Source organism: Orbicella faveolata, unplaced genomic scaffold (assembly GCF_042242905.1).
Source record: "Orbicella faveolata isolate gen_17 unplaced genomic scaffold, um_ofav_v1 contig_12, whole genome shotgun sequence".
NCBI lineage: Eukaryota > Metazoa > Cnidaria > Anthozoa > Scleractinia > Merulinidae > Orbicella > Orbicella faveolata.
In genome coordinates, this window is record NW_028301539.1 from 22,048,788 (window position 1) to 22,067,425 (window position 18,638).

General features: G+C 36.9%; 3 protein-coding genes across 3 annotated transcripts; 1 reads left to right on the forward strand and 2 right to left on the reverse strand.

Moving 5' to 3' along the window:
* Nucleotides 1-2,789: 2,789 nt before the first annotated feature.
* On the reverse strand, nucleotides 2,790-6,415 carry LOC110053477 (large ribosomal subunit protein eL24-like). The gene is made up of 5 exons (XM_020759709.2): nucleotides 6,317-6,415; nucleotides 5,924-5,999; nucleotides 4,157-4,404; nucleotides 3,364-3,415; nucleotides 2,790-2,947 (listed from the first exon to the last, which is right to left on the reverse strand). Exons 1-5 carry the CDS (start codon nucleotides 6,319-6,321, stop codon nucleotides 2,861-2,863), a joined length of 468 nt encoding a protein of 155 aa, XP_020615368.2. The 5' UTR covers nucleotides 6,322-6,415; the 3' UTR covers nucleotides 2,790-2,860.
* On the forward strand, nucleotides 6,396-8,678 carry LOC110053504 (coiled-coil domain-containing protein 28B-like). The gene has a single exon (XM_089282850.1). The coding sequence runs from the start codon at nucleotides 6,510-6,512 to the stop codon at nucleotides 6,915-6,917; it is 408 nt and encodes a 135-aa protein (XP_089138976.1). The 5' UTR covers nucleotides 6,396-6,509; the 3' UTR covers nucleotides 6,918-8,678.
* A 235-nt stretch (nucleotides 8,679-8,913) lies between these two features.
* Nucleotides 8,914-18,579, reverse strand: LOC110059927 (5'-AMP-activated protein kinase subunit beta-1-like). Its single transcript, XM_089282849.1, has 7 exons — nucleotides 18,514-18,579; nucleotides 16,378-16,538; nucleotides 15,538-15,715; nucleotides 14,852-14,945; nucleotides 13,985-14,108; nucleotides 10,888-11,111; nucleotides 8,914-9,874 (listed from the first exon to the last, which is right to left on the reverse strand). The coding sequence occupies exons 2-7, from the start codon at nucleotides 16,493-16,495 to the stop codon at nucleotides 9,794-9,796; spliced, it is 819 nt and encodes a 272-aa protein (XP_089138975.1). The 5' UTR covers nucleotides 16,496-16,538; nucleotides 18,514-18,579; the 3' UTR covers nucleotides 8,914-9,793.
* Between the last annotated feature and the right edge of the window lie 59 nt (nucleotides 18,580-18,638).

Consider the following 18,638-nt stretch of genomic DNA (forward strand, 5'->3'; position numbering starts at 1 on the left):
AATCCTTTACAATTCTACCACGTTAATATGGCCACTCAAACCAGATTTGTTCATCTTTCCATGGTTATAATGTATGTACTGATTGAAGTTTCAACATTTTTAACATTATCTCTGCATTTCAAAATTATACTTACTGAAGAAGAGTTGTTTGGAAGTGCAATTGTGATATGCCACTTAGGATAGACCGGTCACAAAATTTGACTCTACCCGATTAAAACAGCCAAATTTTCTGGCCCGTTGGTAACCTTATTAATGGGGTTCCACTGTATCTACATGTACCTTTGGGTAGCTACCCTGAGTGGGACCCTGTATACTGGACACATGGTTTCGTGGAGTAAGAGGCTACCAGCAGCTCTTAACTACAACTATAGACTATGAGTAGGCCCTCTTTCGCTTACTGTAGCCCGGCCATTTTTTCTTCTAAGGGTTTCCTTTGCGTCAGGCGCAATGGAATAAGCAAAAGAGGGGCTATGCTTAGTCTACTACAAGTAAGGTACAATGGGCTGAAAATTTTCATTTGACTGATGGGCTTCTGAAGACTGGTAAACATCTATTTCAGCTGGTTGAATAATGTTTAAACCACGTTTGAGGGCAGAATTTGTGCAACTCTACCGTGGTTTGGACAGTCTCACAGTAAACTCGTGCTCTCTACAGGGCAGCAAGGCCTAACTTATTACCTTGTTGGGTGGGATGTCCCAATATAGGCCATACCGTAAAATTCTGAAAATAAGACCCAGGGCTTATTGTTTTCAAAGGACCTTTTTGAGTGGCTTATTTTTTGGAAGGGGCTTATATTCGGAGGGGCTTATTATAGGAGGGAAATTTGCATTTCAAAATTGGCTGGGCTTATAATTGGAGGGAAATTTGTGTCAACATTTTTGAATGTGCAACTGGCAATATTAAGGTTTTGGCAAGAAATTTGTCAATGAAAATGCCAAGTTCAAACACAACGGCACTAAACTTCATTAAAATGGAAAAAACGGAAAAAATGGTAACCTTAACACTTGTTGACCACATTGTTTTAGTGCATGGAATCATTCTTTTATGACTAAAAAAGGCTTCCTGATAATGGTGATTATGTGTAGTTTGCTTTGCTTTGTATAATTGAGGATAATTTCCAAATACAATCCCCCCAGGGGTTGTATTCAGAGGGGCTTAATATGGGGGGTATTATTGCATTTCAGATTTGGGGGGCTTCTATACGGAGGGGCTTATTTTCGGAATTTTATGGTATATAAAATATAGCCTCCATTTGGCATGGAAATGTGCTGGAATATTTTTCCGCGGACAATAGCTGTTCCAAGAAGCGAACAGTTTTCCAATAGTGTAGCTGAACAAAAACTGTGAGCTTCAAGGAACAGATAATGTCTAAGGACAAACATGAGAGCATATTTTCCCTCCAAATGGAGGCTTTTGTGTTTATTATCCTTCAAATGTTTTGCGCAACACATGCGGTTTTGAAAGCCTGGGAATATCACTTGGACATTTCCCAGTTTTAGCTTTGGAATATTCAGTTGTGATGCATTTAGACCAGGCGTGCGCAAGCAAAAATATTTTTATGGATTACAAAAGAAAATAATCAATACAATAGTTCCGCAGTAAGCTTTGGATTGTGTTCTGCAATAAAGATACTGACTTTTGCTCAGTTGCTACAATCATGACATGGTATGTAAAAAAACCCTAGTTGAATGAGAGGGTAATCATTTTGCAATACCACAAAATAACGTCTCACTAGTTTATTACTGGCTCCCAGCAAAGATGCTGCTGTTTGTTTACAAGGGATGTTGAAGGTTATATTAGTTTCTTTAAATGTACACATACACACTGAGTCTACAATGCATGCAGCTTTTTGTCCCCTTCCCAAAGTTTCAAACAAAGAAATCTCTAAAAGAATGGCTGGCATCCCAAGGCATGATGACTTAAACACTCATTATTGTAAAGACATTGTGCTCAGGGCAGCCACTACCAGTTAAGTTAAGATTCTTACACAGTTGAACCTCTGGTTGCGACCACCTTCCTCAGCGACCAGTTTTCCAAAATACCAAAAGTTTCCTAGTCAAATCACTATTAATTATTTGGAACCTCTTGTAAGCGACCCCATCTCTTAAGTGACCACGGCCACTTACATAGAGCTATATAGCAAAATTTTCTTTTGTATTTAACCTCCCATAAGCAACCGCTTGACAGATAATGGAGTGAAAATTGGATAATAAGGTGTTGTCATATGATTGCATTCCTTGCAAATACCAGATTTTTTTCACAAAATTGACTTTTCACATGAAAATACATTTTAAAAATTTAGAGAAAAAATGCGCATACACTGTTCTCTCTGTCTTAAAAGAGACACCCTTAAAATGTCTTAAAACTACCATAATTATGCTACTGAGGCAAATTTTGACCCTATAATTATGGTCTAAGCTCTCGTTTGTGACAACATATATATAGGCCTGACATTTTGGGTGGTCGCTTATGTGAGGTTCAACTGTACTTTCCAGTTTATTTGTTCTGAGGGCAAATCAGTCTACATGTACATGATTGTACTATATTCACCATGTTCCTTTCTTTGCATAATTTGCTAGTTGGGTGCTGATTTAGGCTAATACTGGTTATATCTATTGCTCTGAATGATTCCTAAAGGGAATGGGGGATGTATGTTAAAATGAGGGCAGCACTTTGTCCTGATTGTAAGAGATGTTAAACCACTGCAATTAATTATTAGAAAAATGCCTGGGAGCTTTAAAAAAAACTAAACTGTTTCAAAATAATTCAAACAAGCAGAAAACAACATGTTCATTTATCAAAGGCTTTATTAGATGTTGGAAGCTATAAAGTACAGATGAATTTAAATTTAAATTTAAATTTAGCGCTTTCCTCCAACGCGAGGAGCCTTTGTCTGCACAGGTTTGGCTGCCTTCTGCTTTTGGCGGACAGGTTGCTGCTGCTGTGCCTTTAAGTATAAACAATGTTTAGGTTAGCATAAACACAACAAATGCACAGTGATATATAATTGTTAAATTTCTTATCAATGTTTTACTGACTCTTTAGCATGCACCTATGTCAGCTCAGATATTGAAGGACAACTTGGTATATTACTTGGACAAAACAAAAAACACTGATCCCTAAAACATACTACATATATGTTATATAATTACCCACAGCATGCAAAACTCATAAAAAATTTCAAAACATTAATAATCCTTCCGTTTTTGGGCATCAACCCTCTACCTTTTCCTTTACGTTTAATGGAATTTTTACTGTGTTTGCCCACCAGCTAAGATACATGGAAGGGTCTCTGATACATCACTGACTTTATCTTTCTACTTAAAGTTAAGCAATAATAGTGTGTGCATTAGGGAGTTTTACCTTGACTACTTTCTTCTGTTGCTCTTTGGCCCTTGCCTTTTCTTTTGCAGCCCTGTGGAAAAACAGGACAAAAAATACTGTTGACATACAAACTCGTACAGTATTACAGACATTCACTCTATTTTTTATTATTATTTATGCACTGGTCCAGAACATTTTGCTCAGAAATAAGTTCCAATCAGGGATACTCCATGAGCACCTCAAACAATGTAGGTATAAATAAAATCATCACTGAAAACGACTGGACAACAATGTCGCATAGTGCAGCCTACAAACTGTACTGTACTGTTACTCAAACATTCTTTTTTTTTTTTTTAAATTAATGACAGTTTTTACTTATCACAAGTGCCCTTCAGGGATGAGAATATAGCTTAACAGGTTAGAAGATAAAAATTCAAAAAGAAAGCCTGGAGGTCTTGAACTGTGCCTGTCAGCCCAATTTATCTCGTTACCATAATTTACGTAAAATTAAAAATGTGAACAGCAGGTTACTAGAAAAAAATTAGCAAGGCCAAAGGGTGATTTGCAAACATCACTTATCCATGTGAAGGAAAGGAACCTTGAGACTAGCTCATATTGGCAAAGAAGAAATTTCCCAATACAAAATCAACAAAGAAAACAGGTCTTGTAATTTCTTGGGTGTGAAATATATGTACAAGTATACAGTACACACTGTACGTCATATTCAATACATGCATTCCAAACCTGTGAAATGTTTTAAAGTGAGATTGCCTTGACCTGCTTTCTGGCAATAAAGGGAGATACAGATTTCTAGATCAAGCATCACACCAACCTAATAGCTTGTTCCCGCTGGGCTTTTCTTACTTCAGGTTTCTGGTTTCGTTTGGCCAGGATGTTCTCTAGAGTGGCACCCTGAACTGAACGCTGGAACTTAATGTTACGCCTTGTTCTTTTTTTGGTCACTTCCTCAGTGGTACCCTTTTTGTGCTTTCGGCGATACAGGACTGTCCATGTTATCTTGCGGGGATTGCGGTGCATTAGCAAGGCCCTCTCACATTTCTTGTTGAGGAAGTTAAAGACCTAAAGATTCAGGAGAACATTCTTTAGTATGTAAGTTATAACCTTCAAATTTCACAAAACTGAAATTCAAATATTTAATAACATCCTTCTAAATATACAGTACATACATGTATTCCTGACTTGATCAATTGAACCAAGCCAAATAAAATATAAGTCAAACTCAGTTGATTGGTTCGGCAGTCAGATACAATCAAACTCTATTTCTTGATGAGTACGACATCATATTCAGTCAAACCATCAAATTCCATCAGTTTGATTTTGTTTGAAAAGAGAGAAAAAGAATGTAGAAATATCAATAAGCTCTGATCTACATTTCAATATCCGATATCTTATCCTAGTTGCTAAGATTAACTACTCATTGACCAAGAGCGAAGTCTTTACAGGAAAATCTCAAGCCGAGACCTTGCTGTACTGACCGAGCAATAGCGAGGTCAATACAGCAAGGCTAAGGTTTGAGATTTTCCTGTAACGACAGAACATTAGAGGTTAATAGGTTAATTATTATGTGGCTTTTTGCTTTGTTTTAGCAGGCCCTTAATCAGCCTGTGAGCATTACAGAAGAATAATTCCTGGAATTAGCCAATCAGAGCATGAGCAGCCACCAGCCATAAGAGAGGATAATTCTACGCCCTGCTTCTCATCTGGGTACTCATGCTGTCATGTTTCAAGACCACACACAACACAGAGACCCATTGAAACCAGTTTAATGCCTGGCTTAGTCAATTGAACATTTGGTAATTGAACCCAATCAAACTTCAAGAGCCCAATTTTGTTATATTGAATAAGGGTTTCATTAGCATACATTCAATTGCATTTGATTGCCTAACCCAATTGATCACATACCAGAGGCAAACTAAGCAATTAAACTTTTATTCTCAATAGATTTTTCCGAAAATTCTAAGTTAATGAATGCTTGGTCTGTTCTGAATCTTCGTTTACGAACGAGTTACTCCGCAGCACAGCTAATAAATGTGGCATCGACGAACCAAGACTTTGAACAGGCAAGGAACTCGAACTGCTGATCGGTGGCGAAAACTAGGTGTCTCCGACTCCGCACTCTGATGTCAGCGCGCAGGAACTCTGATGGGATATGGTCTGCTGCAATTTCAAATTCAAAGTCCTGGGGATCTTTCTGGTCTGATGCGAAGATCAAAACACTTTCATTGGGATATTTCTTCTAGTTTACTTTTGTAAGTAAACTAGAAGTTTGTATCGAATCGACATTCTATCCGCTTTAGGTGTCTAGTAGCTTTGTAAGATTTGCAAGATTTGTAAGATTTCCCCTTGCAACGAAGTGACTCTTTGATGGAAAGAAGTGACTAACGGATGGAACGAAGTGACCATGGAACGAAGTGAACGGATACCAAATCAAAAATAACCAATAACCAAATAGAACCAGAGTACATTTTAAATTTCAGTTTGTCTTGGAAAGGTACTGTGACTGAATCCAAATTACACGTTTTTGAAAAAATAGCTTTCAATATGTGACTCTACGGAAGATGCAACAAACAAAACATACCTTTCCATCCAGCCGACAGTACCTCTTACCATGGCCGGGATAGATTTTGTACCCACTGTAGTTACACAACTCGAGCCTTAAAAAAATAGCACGTTTAGGATTTAGTACATAACGAAGGTTTGCCACATGAATTGTGCCTATGATAAATTAATTTATTATAACGAAGGCTTGTACGAAAGAATTCATTTTCCCAACAGAGGTAGAGCTCTACGACTGAAATCACCTTGCTGAGGCACTTCTACAACAAGCAAAATTTCAGTACAATTTTAAGTCCTAGTGTTTATAAAGCCCCGCTGATTGAAACTTAAGGGGTCGAACTAGTAGTTTATTGTTCGTAAACATTCGTCTATAGAGAATTGAGTCTGGATGGAAAAGGATTTTAACGAAACTTACTTCATCGCTGGACGATGATTAATTGCGGTGGAAGAGAAGGAAAGTTGGTGTGCATGCGCATTAGAGCATCGATGCGACTGCGAGCAAAGAGCACTATGGGAATTTTCAAAATGGCGGCCGTATTGATAGTTAAGCTTGTTGAACACAAACGATTGAAACAATAACGACTATACAGCATTTTTGTAGGAAGAAAATGGCCAAGAATATGGAAAGTCAAGGTAGCAGTAAGAGCAGATCGAGGGACGCAAAGGAAACTGAGAGATCGCCGGTGAAAGCTACTCCGAAAATTCAAGAACATTCTTTTCTGACTGACAGAACAGACGTGAAACAAATGGAGAAAGGATTGTTAGTTCTCATGCACGACTTCAATCACGGAAAGCTTCACGCGTTTGGAAAGGACTGCACTATTGAAAAGATGGATAAAGTTCGTGAGCTTCAAGAACGTTTGGCACAATTGCATTTTGAACTTGACAACATGACTGAGGGATTTGGGGAGGAGGAAGAAACAAGGAGCGGAGGAAATCTGGAGAAATTAATGAAGAACTTGGAAACTCTTAGTTCTACTGTTCAAAGCTTGCATCACGAAAGTTCGACGCAATAGGAAGGGCAATATTACAGCGCTGAAAAAGAAGGATGTTACACGATAAGCAATGATTGCCCACTCAAATCCACAGAATACCCTGCCTATCTGGACAACAATCTGCGCAAGTCGATTTACTGATACTCCAGCTGATATACATAGTCAGTATTATTTAGAGGTTATTCAGTGGCTATACACATTGTAAGCAATATATTTCCGTATCACCCCTTTAGTTTATTTTGCCTGCAGTTCCTTGTGCTACTAAATAAACTTTTTTTATTTTAATTGAATCTATTTTAATCCGAAATCTAGAAATGTTTTCTGTAACACACTTAATTATATGGCATGGTAGTCGTGAGGTTATTTCAAGCATTCTGATTGGTTCATTCTCAGTATGGATTTTGCCATAGGGAACAAATTGTTGCAGGCTGTGTACATGTATTTTTGTTTTTGAAAAGTGGAAAAATTCAGAATTTAGTGCCATATGCGTGTTATAAACTACTCACTAACCCATGTAGCTTGCTCGAGCTTACTGGACAATATTGGCCCTTGGGCATTATTGTATAGACCTTGCTGTGCTTGGTCTGTACTGTCACGACCTCAGACCAAAAGTGCCCAGTACGGCCCTTGCACTTGGTAAGTAAGAGGTTATTATTTTGTGGGACCAAGAATGAGGCCCATATATAAATGGTTGTTATGTCATGCTTGTGCTGTTGTGTACTATTTTGTCTGGCAGGGGGAGCGGAGACTCCAGTGTAAAAGTGACAGGTGCAATAACTGTCAGTGAGTTTTGAGAGGAACCCTAAAAAGTCCCATTTTCACTTTCCAAGGGATATTTCACACGTGATAGGAAAGTTACCAGACACCACACAGAGTGGTACCAATTATGTAACCCTAACAGTTAAAACAATCATCTGGTTTCTTTCCTATATGATGCCCCCGATGTCTCTTCCCTAAACAAGGTGTTTTGATTTGTCAATGCATTCATTCTCTTCCATGTTCACAGTGTCATATGAATCACAAAATGGTTTTTTCATAACTTTCAGTTCCCCTGATTAACCTCTATGTATCCCAAGTTAGCAGGAAATTGTGACTTAACTTTCTCAGGTATTCTGTGGTTGCAGCCATTTGCACCTTCAATACAGCCTATATTATTTTATGGACAGGAACATTCAGAATTGTCCCTCACTTGAAGCTAAATGAATCATTCTGAAATAAACTTGTGTCTGGGGTGGTCTATGATCTCTGCTCAAAGACCATTGGTTTAATGGTGGCAACAGGATGTGTTGCAGAGAGTTCTAGGGATAATAAGACTATAATTATTATTAAAGTATTGTAGTGGTTAGTGTAATAAAACTTATTATTCAAAGTAATTCTAGTGCCAAGTAAAAAAGAAAAATATATGGTGTTACAATATTATTACATGTATGCAATTCCCGCTGTTTTGGTGGTTGTCCTTTGGACAACAAGACTTTGTTATGGCTAACCCTCTGTAAAAACAGTCCTAGTGAGAGCTACTGTTGCCACTAGGTACAAATAGCTCACAAAAATGCCTACCAACACCAGAAGGCTGTGCCAGTAATGTTTTTACCACAATTGCGACTAATTGCATTGCAGGCATAATGCAAGTAAGAACAAAAAAGTTAAATCAGCGACACAATACGAACAAGTTTAGAGACTGTGTAAGTTATCTTCTAGAAGCTTAGATCAAGGTATCTTCTGATAATTATTGGTCCTGAGCACAGGTGCTCTAAATACAAAATAAACATAGTTTATGTTCTTTTCCTTAATTAATAAAAATGTTCTTAACTGTGTTGATATTTTTAGCTTGTCAACAATCAGCCGGTCACTGTTTCCAACAACAGTGAGTTTTAATAAATGAGTTTCTTAGAAACAAATGAAAAAAAAAAAAAAAAATTCAAATCTGTATCATGACGCCCTGACATAATATTGTGGTGCCATTTTGTTGGAGAATTCATGTAGGAACAACAATTCAAAGTATGATCTACAATATTGCTGCCTTTTGTTGACATTGCTTCTTGTTATTAGCATTTATTTAGCTATTAATATCATGATTTTTCAGTCATGAGTACATCATTATTTAACCTGCGATAACCAAGTTCAATATGAAAACACTGTCAACTTTTTACTCTCTCAGAGTCTTTGTTCCCCTTGACCAGCAGTATGCAGACGAGCAACCTGGCTGAAGATATCAGACTTCTGGTGGAATTCGGCATGCGTAGGTGACACACCCGCAGCTGAATGGCTCAAGTCCCCAGTGTTCTACTTCTGCTCATTTCTATTGTTTTTGTAATCAATCAAAATCGAGCTAGCCAGTAACACAATATTTGAGAGCCAGATGTTTTGTCATGTTTGCACAGTAAGGAACAAAGACTCGAGGAACAAGGTCTACATTATTTAATGATAATATTTAAAAAATCACCTTATACAACAGTATGTTACCACAACTATGGCTGAAAATAGAGTTGAAAATCTATTTTTTTCAAAAAGCGACTTGTTGTTGCTTCCACATTTTTGTAAAAAGCAACTAGCTTGGAGGTCTCCCAGTATTAGCTGAAGACTGCCTGGATGCACATGTGTGTAGGCTGTAAATTTGAATTTTCCCCTCATTCCTCAATAATGTAACAACAAATACTGTAGTTCTTATGTGATTTACACAATCCCTAGACAACGAACTACTCAACTCAGACCTGGGATTGCAAACCAGGCATTTTCAAACAGTGCATATTTACTTTCCTCGCCAATGTCAAATAACTTTTCTGCCGAATTCCTGCCGTAAGTCCTTCAACTCATCTGATCCATGAAGACAATCCAACCACCTTGATCGATCATGCTACACTGCATTAAGACAGCTTTTTACATAAAGCAAAATGTTTTTATTTGATTGGTTTGTATAGCAGCGTTGAGACATATTTCTCCCTAAAGCGATGTGTCCCACTTAATGTCATAACTCCATCCTGGAAAAGAAAGAATACAGTCTCCTTAATAGTGAGTAAGACATAATTTGGATAACGTAACTTCAGAGATTCCAACCCCTTTTGAAAGAAAATAGGGAGACTCTTTTAGCGCCGTAGGCGGCAGCCTCTAGGGGGGTTCAGGGGCATGCTCACTGGGAAATTTTGAAAATTTAGGTTTTCTCAAATGCCTTTTACTGCATTTTGGAGCCGCTAAATGGAGTAAGACTGCTGGCCTGATGAGTCTGCACAACACACGGCAAGAGACTGGGTGAGATGATATGAGAAGAAAGTGTAATACATCGCAAAAAATACTTAAGATTAGCATTTTTTCCCTTGTTTTCACAATTTTGTTATAAATCGGGAGAATTTGATAAGAATCGGGAGAGCGGGAGGCAACACATCAGATCAGGAGTCTCCCGATCAAATCAGGAGGGTTGGAATCTCTGTAACTTAGAGTAGAAAGTATTGGCGTAACTTGTTAAATTATCAAAACTGAAAAAAATAATATACAATAATGATAAATTACACTAAATAAAAAACTGACACCATCATGAAAAAAACATAGCTAAATCAAAGGTTTAAAAAAAATTTACAGCACAACCATCAATAGCTGTTATTTGTAGCTCAGTCTGCCCTCATATATTTTCTTTTGTTTAAAACTTTTAAGGCATACAGTATAAAATAGCAAAAATTAGTGTTATTTCCTTGGGGCAGATCCGTATCGAGAAAAAGTTTGCCCAGGTTCTTGAGTTAACGACCTGAGTCCATAGGAATTCTGTACATAGACTACATGGTTGAACCAAAACCAACAAAGTTTCTAGACGTTAACAATGCATCACTCGTGGGTCTGTTTTGTGAGAAACTGTTCAGCATAATCAGCCAATCAGATTCTAGGACTCCTGAATCTGAACTGCTTAGATTTTCGATGAATACTTAATAAATAAAATGGAAACACATGTACTTGACTGGTTGCTTTCATAACCACATACACAACAGTTACTGTAAACAACTACCTTTATTGAGAGTGCATAGAGGTGATTGAGAGAAACGTGGTTTGGTTCTGGCAGAAGGGATGGGTCATTGTGATCCACAACATCTTTATTGAGTATGACATGAAGTAGATGTGGTGGTAGAACTGGAGGGACACTGGCATGCATGCCATCTTGCACAATAACAGGGTTGTGGTGTGATGGAATGAGCTGCCCATAGGAGCCAGGTGGTGATCCCGACATCGATTCTAAAAGAACGAATTATATCATTATTGAATTACAAATTTTATCTGAGTCAACCCCTCCTAGACAAATGTCGTATGACTTGCTAAGAATGTTACTACATGTACACTGTAGGTAACATCACTTCTTTACTTATAATTGGAAAGGATTTTTAAAAAATATGTTTGAATTTATATTTGGAAGGAATGTTGTGACTGATAAATGTTAGATGCATGTACAGGAATACTGCATGGTAAAACAATAATTAGAAGATCTGACACAAGTCTGTCTCTGGGCAAACAGTCATGACAAACTGCAAATTAAAGCATCTCTTTAATGGGCGGCAAATCAAAGCAAGTTGTACACTCAGGTATCTTTCTAGTAACATTTTAAACAGAAGCTATATAGATTACTGTAGATTACACGGGTCAGAAAACCTCGCTATCTCGACCTCTGTTATCTCGAACTCCCTGCTGTCGACACGTATCTCATACTCATATCCTTTTCCCTGTGGATATACTTTATTTTAGTCCTGTACTATCAGCCATCCTGAGCTACATGTACATTGATGTATTTGTTTTTTTTTGATATAGGGCAATTCCACATGAGTGGTGTCAAAATCCAGATTTTTGAAAAGAGGTTGCACATGAAATTATATCCTGTTCTACATTGTGAACAAGTTAAAGTACACAGAAAAATAAATTTCTGCTCCCTCACAACAACCATGTCTTCACGGGGGGGGGGGGGGTCCCCAAAGTAAGTATTTATTTTTTTACAGCAAACAACAAGCAAGAAGTAAAATTTTTCAACTTGCCGTATCAAACTTGGAAAATATAAGGGACTTCAAATACTTGTATCAGAAAAAGTCCCTCACTGGAGTTAATACAATAACATAAGTGACATAAACTTCACTCTGAACTTTTTTTAAAGGTAGATATAACAAAAATAAGTTTCGTCACGGACGTTACGTAATGTCCACAATGTTTTAACAATCTTTTTTCTTTTCTAAAATAACTACATGAAAGATTTTAAAACCATTCTTGCCACACAGCTAGATCGATATCCAATAGAAACATTTTGGTAGAAAAAAAAATCTCTGGCAAACACAAACATTTTTGAATGGCAGCAAAGCATTGTTCTGGACGTTACGTCACAGATGTTACACTTCTTGAAGTTAAGTAAAAACATTTTGAAATGGTTCTTAAAAGCTAAACCATTACAGCTACACCACAAGACCATATATCTTTCTAGATTTGCTCTACTTTCATCTAACAAACATTTTGCCAAAAACAGCAGCTTTCAAGTGGGTTGTAAACTATTCTGAAATTCAACAAGAGAAGAGGTTCTGCCATTCTAATGAACATAGACATTTCTAACATTTCTTAAACCCTTTTATGTTTTCTATTACTTTCAAGAGTTTTTTTTACAGCTAGTTGCTCTGGAATTTCAAATGGTCCATTGATTAAGTGAGGAACTACAACAGAAGTAGCAAAAATGTTTGAAACGTGGACCTTTTTGTTTTCCCTTGTCTAGGCCAATAATGTGTAGTTCCAGGAAATATCCATACCTCCCCCATGGAAGGGATTTTTTCTAATACCTCCCCAACCCTCTGGAAATTCCAGTGAAGCTTCATACATTTTTTAAAAATTTTTTGGTCTCAAAGAACCCCGCACCCCCCAGGAAATTCCAATCCCTTCTGTGGGGGAGAATGGATATTTTCTGGAACTGCACAATAAGTAGTTGTGCTAACTCTGTAAAGAAACCTTGAATTTAACAAAACTGCCAGTTTTTTCTATTTTCTGGCAAAAGAAATTATTACATGTATTCTGGTGACCAACATAAGTTTCCAGGCTCAGAATGCCAAAAGCAGGCTCAAATGCAGATTATAATTGATATAGAAAGCATGTTATGTCCACCAAACTTTGCTGTGATATTTCAGGGGTTTTACCTGAAGTGTCAACCAGTTTCATTCATAGTAACATAAATATTTGCCTATCTTGCCTTGTATGACTGAGAACCATGCAGAAAAGCTGAGTTGTCTCCTATACTTGGCAATGATTCAGACAGCGTAACGCCCACAACATTGGTTGTAATGTCCGCAACGTTAAAGTTCAAGTACCCTTGCAAAACTGTGAATGTCAGCTCAAATGAAATCAGCCTTTTTGGGTCACACAACCACGAAACTACATATATTTGAAACAGTTCAAACAAAACCCCCTGACACTTCACAGGAATTTTGAATAAATACTAATGAACTCAGTATTGTGGTTGTTTTTTACGTAACATCCATGACAATGTTTTTTTGCTCTAAATCTCTAATAGAAATCAGTCAATCGGAAAAATTGTACAGCCCAGTTAACATGTCAGTAGGCACAAACATATTCATAAATGGAAAACTAGACAACTCCTTTTATCCTTTGTTTGTGCTAAATTAAAGTTTCAAATTGAGTCTGAACGTAACATCTGCGATGGCGGAATTGCCCTATAGTGGGTTCAACTGTATATATTCATGTTTGTTTTGATTCATTTTAAGTTCCTCTTGTTATTAGTTTTTGTTTAATTAATTTTTTTTTTTGGAGGGAGGAGGGGGGGGGGGAGGGCTTAACCATAATTATTGATCAATGCGTAGTTCCAGAAAATATCCATACTGTACCTCCCCCCCACCTCTCTGGAAATTCTGATTGAGCGTCATACATTTCTTTAAATTTTTTGGTCTTACAGAACCCCCACCCCCCAGGAAATTCCAATCCCTTCTGTGGGGGAAGTATACATGTAGATATTTTCTAGAACTGAATAATCTGTATTATAAACAACTTTAAGATGTCCATTAATTGATGATCCACATTGATACAAGAAGTCTTAAAGGAGAAGTCTATAACTTAAGGTTGTCTATACTTACTGATCGAGCCAGCAGAACCAATACTGGCAGTAGCATCAGACTCCAGGGCTTGAAACACTTCAAAGTCAGACTTCTTTACATTAATGACATTGTTTCTGCCCCCAAAATTGTCGTTTGTGGTTGGCTGTTAGGAACAATACAACATTTTAGTTTCTGAATGATTTTTTTCACATCTGAATTTAACTGATTGATAACCCTTTATTTGCAGAACATGTACTTTCAGTGATGTCAATCTTTAACTGATAATAATATTATCTGGTCAAAAGTAACAAATAAAAAAGAGAATAATAGCGTAGCAATCTTTGGCAAGGTGCTCAGCAAGGAAAATAGAAAATTCCGTGATTGAAAAGGCAAAGTTCTACTGACAATACAAAGGAAAGTCTTGAAAATATATCCTAGGTGACTTTTTTTTTTACCATCTACAAGTTTTTCATCTCAAAGTTTCATTACAAAAATTGTTAGTCTTTTAATCAGAATATCCCAATGTTGCTGAGTGAATTAAATGAATGGTATACTATGTGCAAAATACTACAATAAAGTTTGTTTTTCTTCAATCAATCCATGCAATTTTTATAATATGTTTGTAAGTAGTATGAGTGTAGTATTAGAACTACATGTAGCTGGTAATGTGGACTGATCTTGGGATGTCATTAGAAACAGCACTGTGAAAAAAACTGTCCAGTATTTTATGTACATCAGAAAAGACTCCCAAATCTTGGCTGGTTTGTTGCCATGTTGTATGTGTATCAGCTGGTTTGACTTACTCACAGTAAGGTTAAAAGCAAGAATACCACAAATTGACTGACTGGGATAAACTCTAGGATGACATCACATGTATAATTATTTCTGTTTATAAATAGTACTTACAGCATTTGGGTCATGAATCCAGCGGCCATCAACACAAAACTTGTACTCATGCTCGCCTTCAGGCAGCTCAATTATTGTTGAGAATTCCCCTTGGCTAGGCAAACAAAAAAATCATTGTACAGTATTCCACTTAATAAAGAATGTAATATTCAACTAATGAATAAAATTGAAGTTTAAATTATGACTATTCATGTAGCAAAAACAACATTTTTCAACTGGTTTCACTGATCATGACTCTCACAACTTTTTCCGTGAACTGGAACCAAGCTTAGCAAATGTAAACTACCGGTAGTTCATTTGATTGAATTGGATTGAACTTTTGTAATTTTTGGCACTTTTCCAACCATTTGTGATTGAACAGTTAGACCAGTGTTTAACAAACCTTCCAGTACCAGGCAAACAAACCATATTCACTGTTTTCAGTACCAGTAGTTGTGGTTGAAATGGCTGGGTCCAACACAACCACAAACGTCATGTACTGCTAACACATTAACCACAAAATTATGCTAATAGATTTGTTTCTTAAATTGGTAATACCTCTCAAGCAATTTAACTTTAGAATCATTATAAAGTGACTGTCAACAAAAGATCAAAGTTCCAAGGCTAGATCTCTGTTAACGGCTTTGTCATCAGAATGCCAGGATGCAATGAAATGTGAGATATTGCTATATACTCTTCCAGCTTACCTTAGGTTCATAGGGATTCTTGTTTTCCAGTCATTAAAACTCCCAGAAAGTAAGACTTCTCTGCCACCATTCTCCCAGGTAAACACTGTTGGTACTGTTCTTTTTTGTGGTGGCTCCCCTTCCATAGAGTCATCATCATAATCATAATCACTATGATCATCAATTTCTGGTTCCTTTGCTAAATAAACCACAGATTGAAATAAAAACTGGTTCAGTACTGTTCACATTTAGACTGTGAGCAGTCTCTTTCTCTCCCTAGCGAGTGATGACCAATTAAGTGGCAATTATCAAATGCACCACATGAGAAGTGTCTTCGCTTAGCTAATTTTGCATGTCGCAATGAACATTACATACGTGTATCCACACTTAACTACTGTTACCTCTTCATAATGAAGCAACCGCTAATCAGAAACGCTTTTACATCTAGACATCTTTTCTACTACAAAATACTTCATCTAGTCTGATCAGTACTTTTTGAAACAATCTCAGACATCTTGACACTGAACTCTATGTTTAGTAATATAAGGCAATTTCTCATAGGACCTGGCATGCATATTAATCATTCTACATAATGTACACAACAGATGGCATGCATACTTCATGTAAATAATTTTAAAATATATTAAAGAAAGTAATTTAAGCCAGCCCTGTATTTTAACTTGTTGTTTCGATCTAAGCACCTAGCCTAACCCTTTGGAATTCCAGTCTACATGTAGCTTCATACTAAAATATGCCTTAATTACAAGGTTTGCCTTTGAATAGCTCTCCCAAGAAATTCCATTGACCTTTCTTTTGGATGGGTTTGGATATGAATGGGAATCATGCATACATAACACTCACCTGATAAAATCATCTTAGCTTCTTGCTCACTGGGGAACATTTTCTTGCCAGTTTCAAATTCTAAAGTAGAATCTGAGTTGTGCACATCTTTATGCTTCCCTAGTCCTGTGTTTCCCATTGTTTGTTTGTTTACTCACAGCACCTCTATCATAAACGTCAAGCTGTAAAAAGCACAGTATGCAGTACTCTGAGAAATGTGTTTAGCCACACATTATGTAAACAAAAAATATCATCAAATATGCATGTTGCAATTCAAAATGAAATTCAGATTAAAATAATATTCCTTTGTCTCTTAACCCTAATTATTCATGGCTCAAATTATTGAATAATTAGGGTTAGAAGACAAAGGAAACTGAGAATCAAACTAGGTTGAAATCATTTTAACCTGAATTTCATTTTGACCTGCAACATACAGTCAAACCCCATGTGGACAACATACTAACAAGGTATCCATACTAAAAAGAAAATATGTGAACAAAGGACCAATGACATACCACTCTTACTATGACCCTGCTAGAACAATCAGGTCTATAGAAAAACAGTGTAAGCTGGCATTTACATATAGGACCAGGCTTTCAGCCAGAAATTTGAAAAGTGCCGGTGTACAAAATGTGCTATAAGGTCTACTCAAACAAACAATTATTTATAAATTGACATGTGAAAAATACAACAATTTTCTTTTCGAAAGTAGGAATCCACAGGATGCCTGAATGATTTGGTGGCTAATTAAGCCTGCATAGGACCAGAAAAATTGACTTGAGTTAATCTAGAAAAAGCAATCCAACCCTGTAAACATTTTAACAATACTATTTATCTAGCATGTGCAATTCAGAACATTCACAAAGACATTCTCACAACGTTCTGAGGTGAAATAAACCTCAACAAAAGCGAGCACTACATATTATGTACATGTGCATGATAAAAGTTAGGTTGGGCTGAATGCGAAAATGTTTGGTTGCTAATTATCCTAATTTTGTACAGACAGTCTACATGCCATGACCTAAACCTTGGAAAAAACAATCTTCCAGGCCACATACTCAGTTGTTAAGCTCACAGTCAGTGCCTTCTTCCAATGAGTGCCCCATAGAGTGCAATAATTAGATGTTTGGCCATCAACTATGCTCTCTCGTCTGAACATAATAATTATGAACAAACATGTGCGTGTACTGTCTTGAGATAAACACAAACATGATGGTAACCCTTCTGGCCCAGACAGTGCAGGGTCCAAAGAAAACCAATGTTGAACTGTGATGACTACTACACTGTAGCCCGAAAGTCATTCTTACTTGCCCCAAAATAATTTCTTCCTAATATGATTAATTAATTTTAAATTAAACCAACACTTCTGTAATTTGAATTGCCTCAAAAACTTCTACTTCAGTTGCCTGTCAGGCAGGCAAAGAACAGAATCTGCTAGCTAGCCTGATCCAGCACGCCCAGGTTATCAGAGAAAACTTTCTTTACACACAGCAGCGTGAAATAGATTTCCAAAATTATATAAATTACCAGCCTTGATTGACTAGAACATCTTCTTACAAGGCTTGCAGCGTTTTACTGTATACGGTATTAACGCTTTCAAAGGGTGTTCTGATATGTACAACCGTTAAATACCCAGTTATCCAATTCGCCTCCTTTCTAACCTGTTTCTAACACACCATTAGACACTTGAAACATTTTAAACTGCAGAGTAATTAATCTTTCCGATCAGCTGCATAATAAGTTTAGGAAATCAAGTTTAATTTTAGCTTCTTAACTGATATTCTAAAGCTTTTGAATGTTTATAGCTTGTCGATCAGGTTAAGAAAAACTGTTGCACGGTGTACCACAGCAAAAAAACTTTTTCAAAGCAAAGGAGTCAAAAGTTTATCTTTTCCTACATAATTCATCTCTCCACCAAAATAGTTTTGAAATGCAACGATTAGTACGAGGGTTTGCGCGGTCAAAAATGATTATTTACTTTTAGTAACGGCCATGCACAATTCAATAGGCTCTGTTGAAAGTCGAGAGGATTTCAGGAAATGTAAAACTTGACATGTTCATTACTCTCTCAATAAAACCTTAAGCAAAGACAGAGAAATAAGCGAAATCTCTACGACCTTACAATAATAGCAGAACTTTTTATAGCCGTATAGTTACCTGTGACTTTCCTTGAGCACGAAACCATCACAAAACACGAAATTATTTTTAGCCCCCTGTTCCCGCACGCGATGATGGGATACAAGTGCCCAGTACTCCGACCGCGTGGCGTCAGGGTGTTGTAA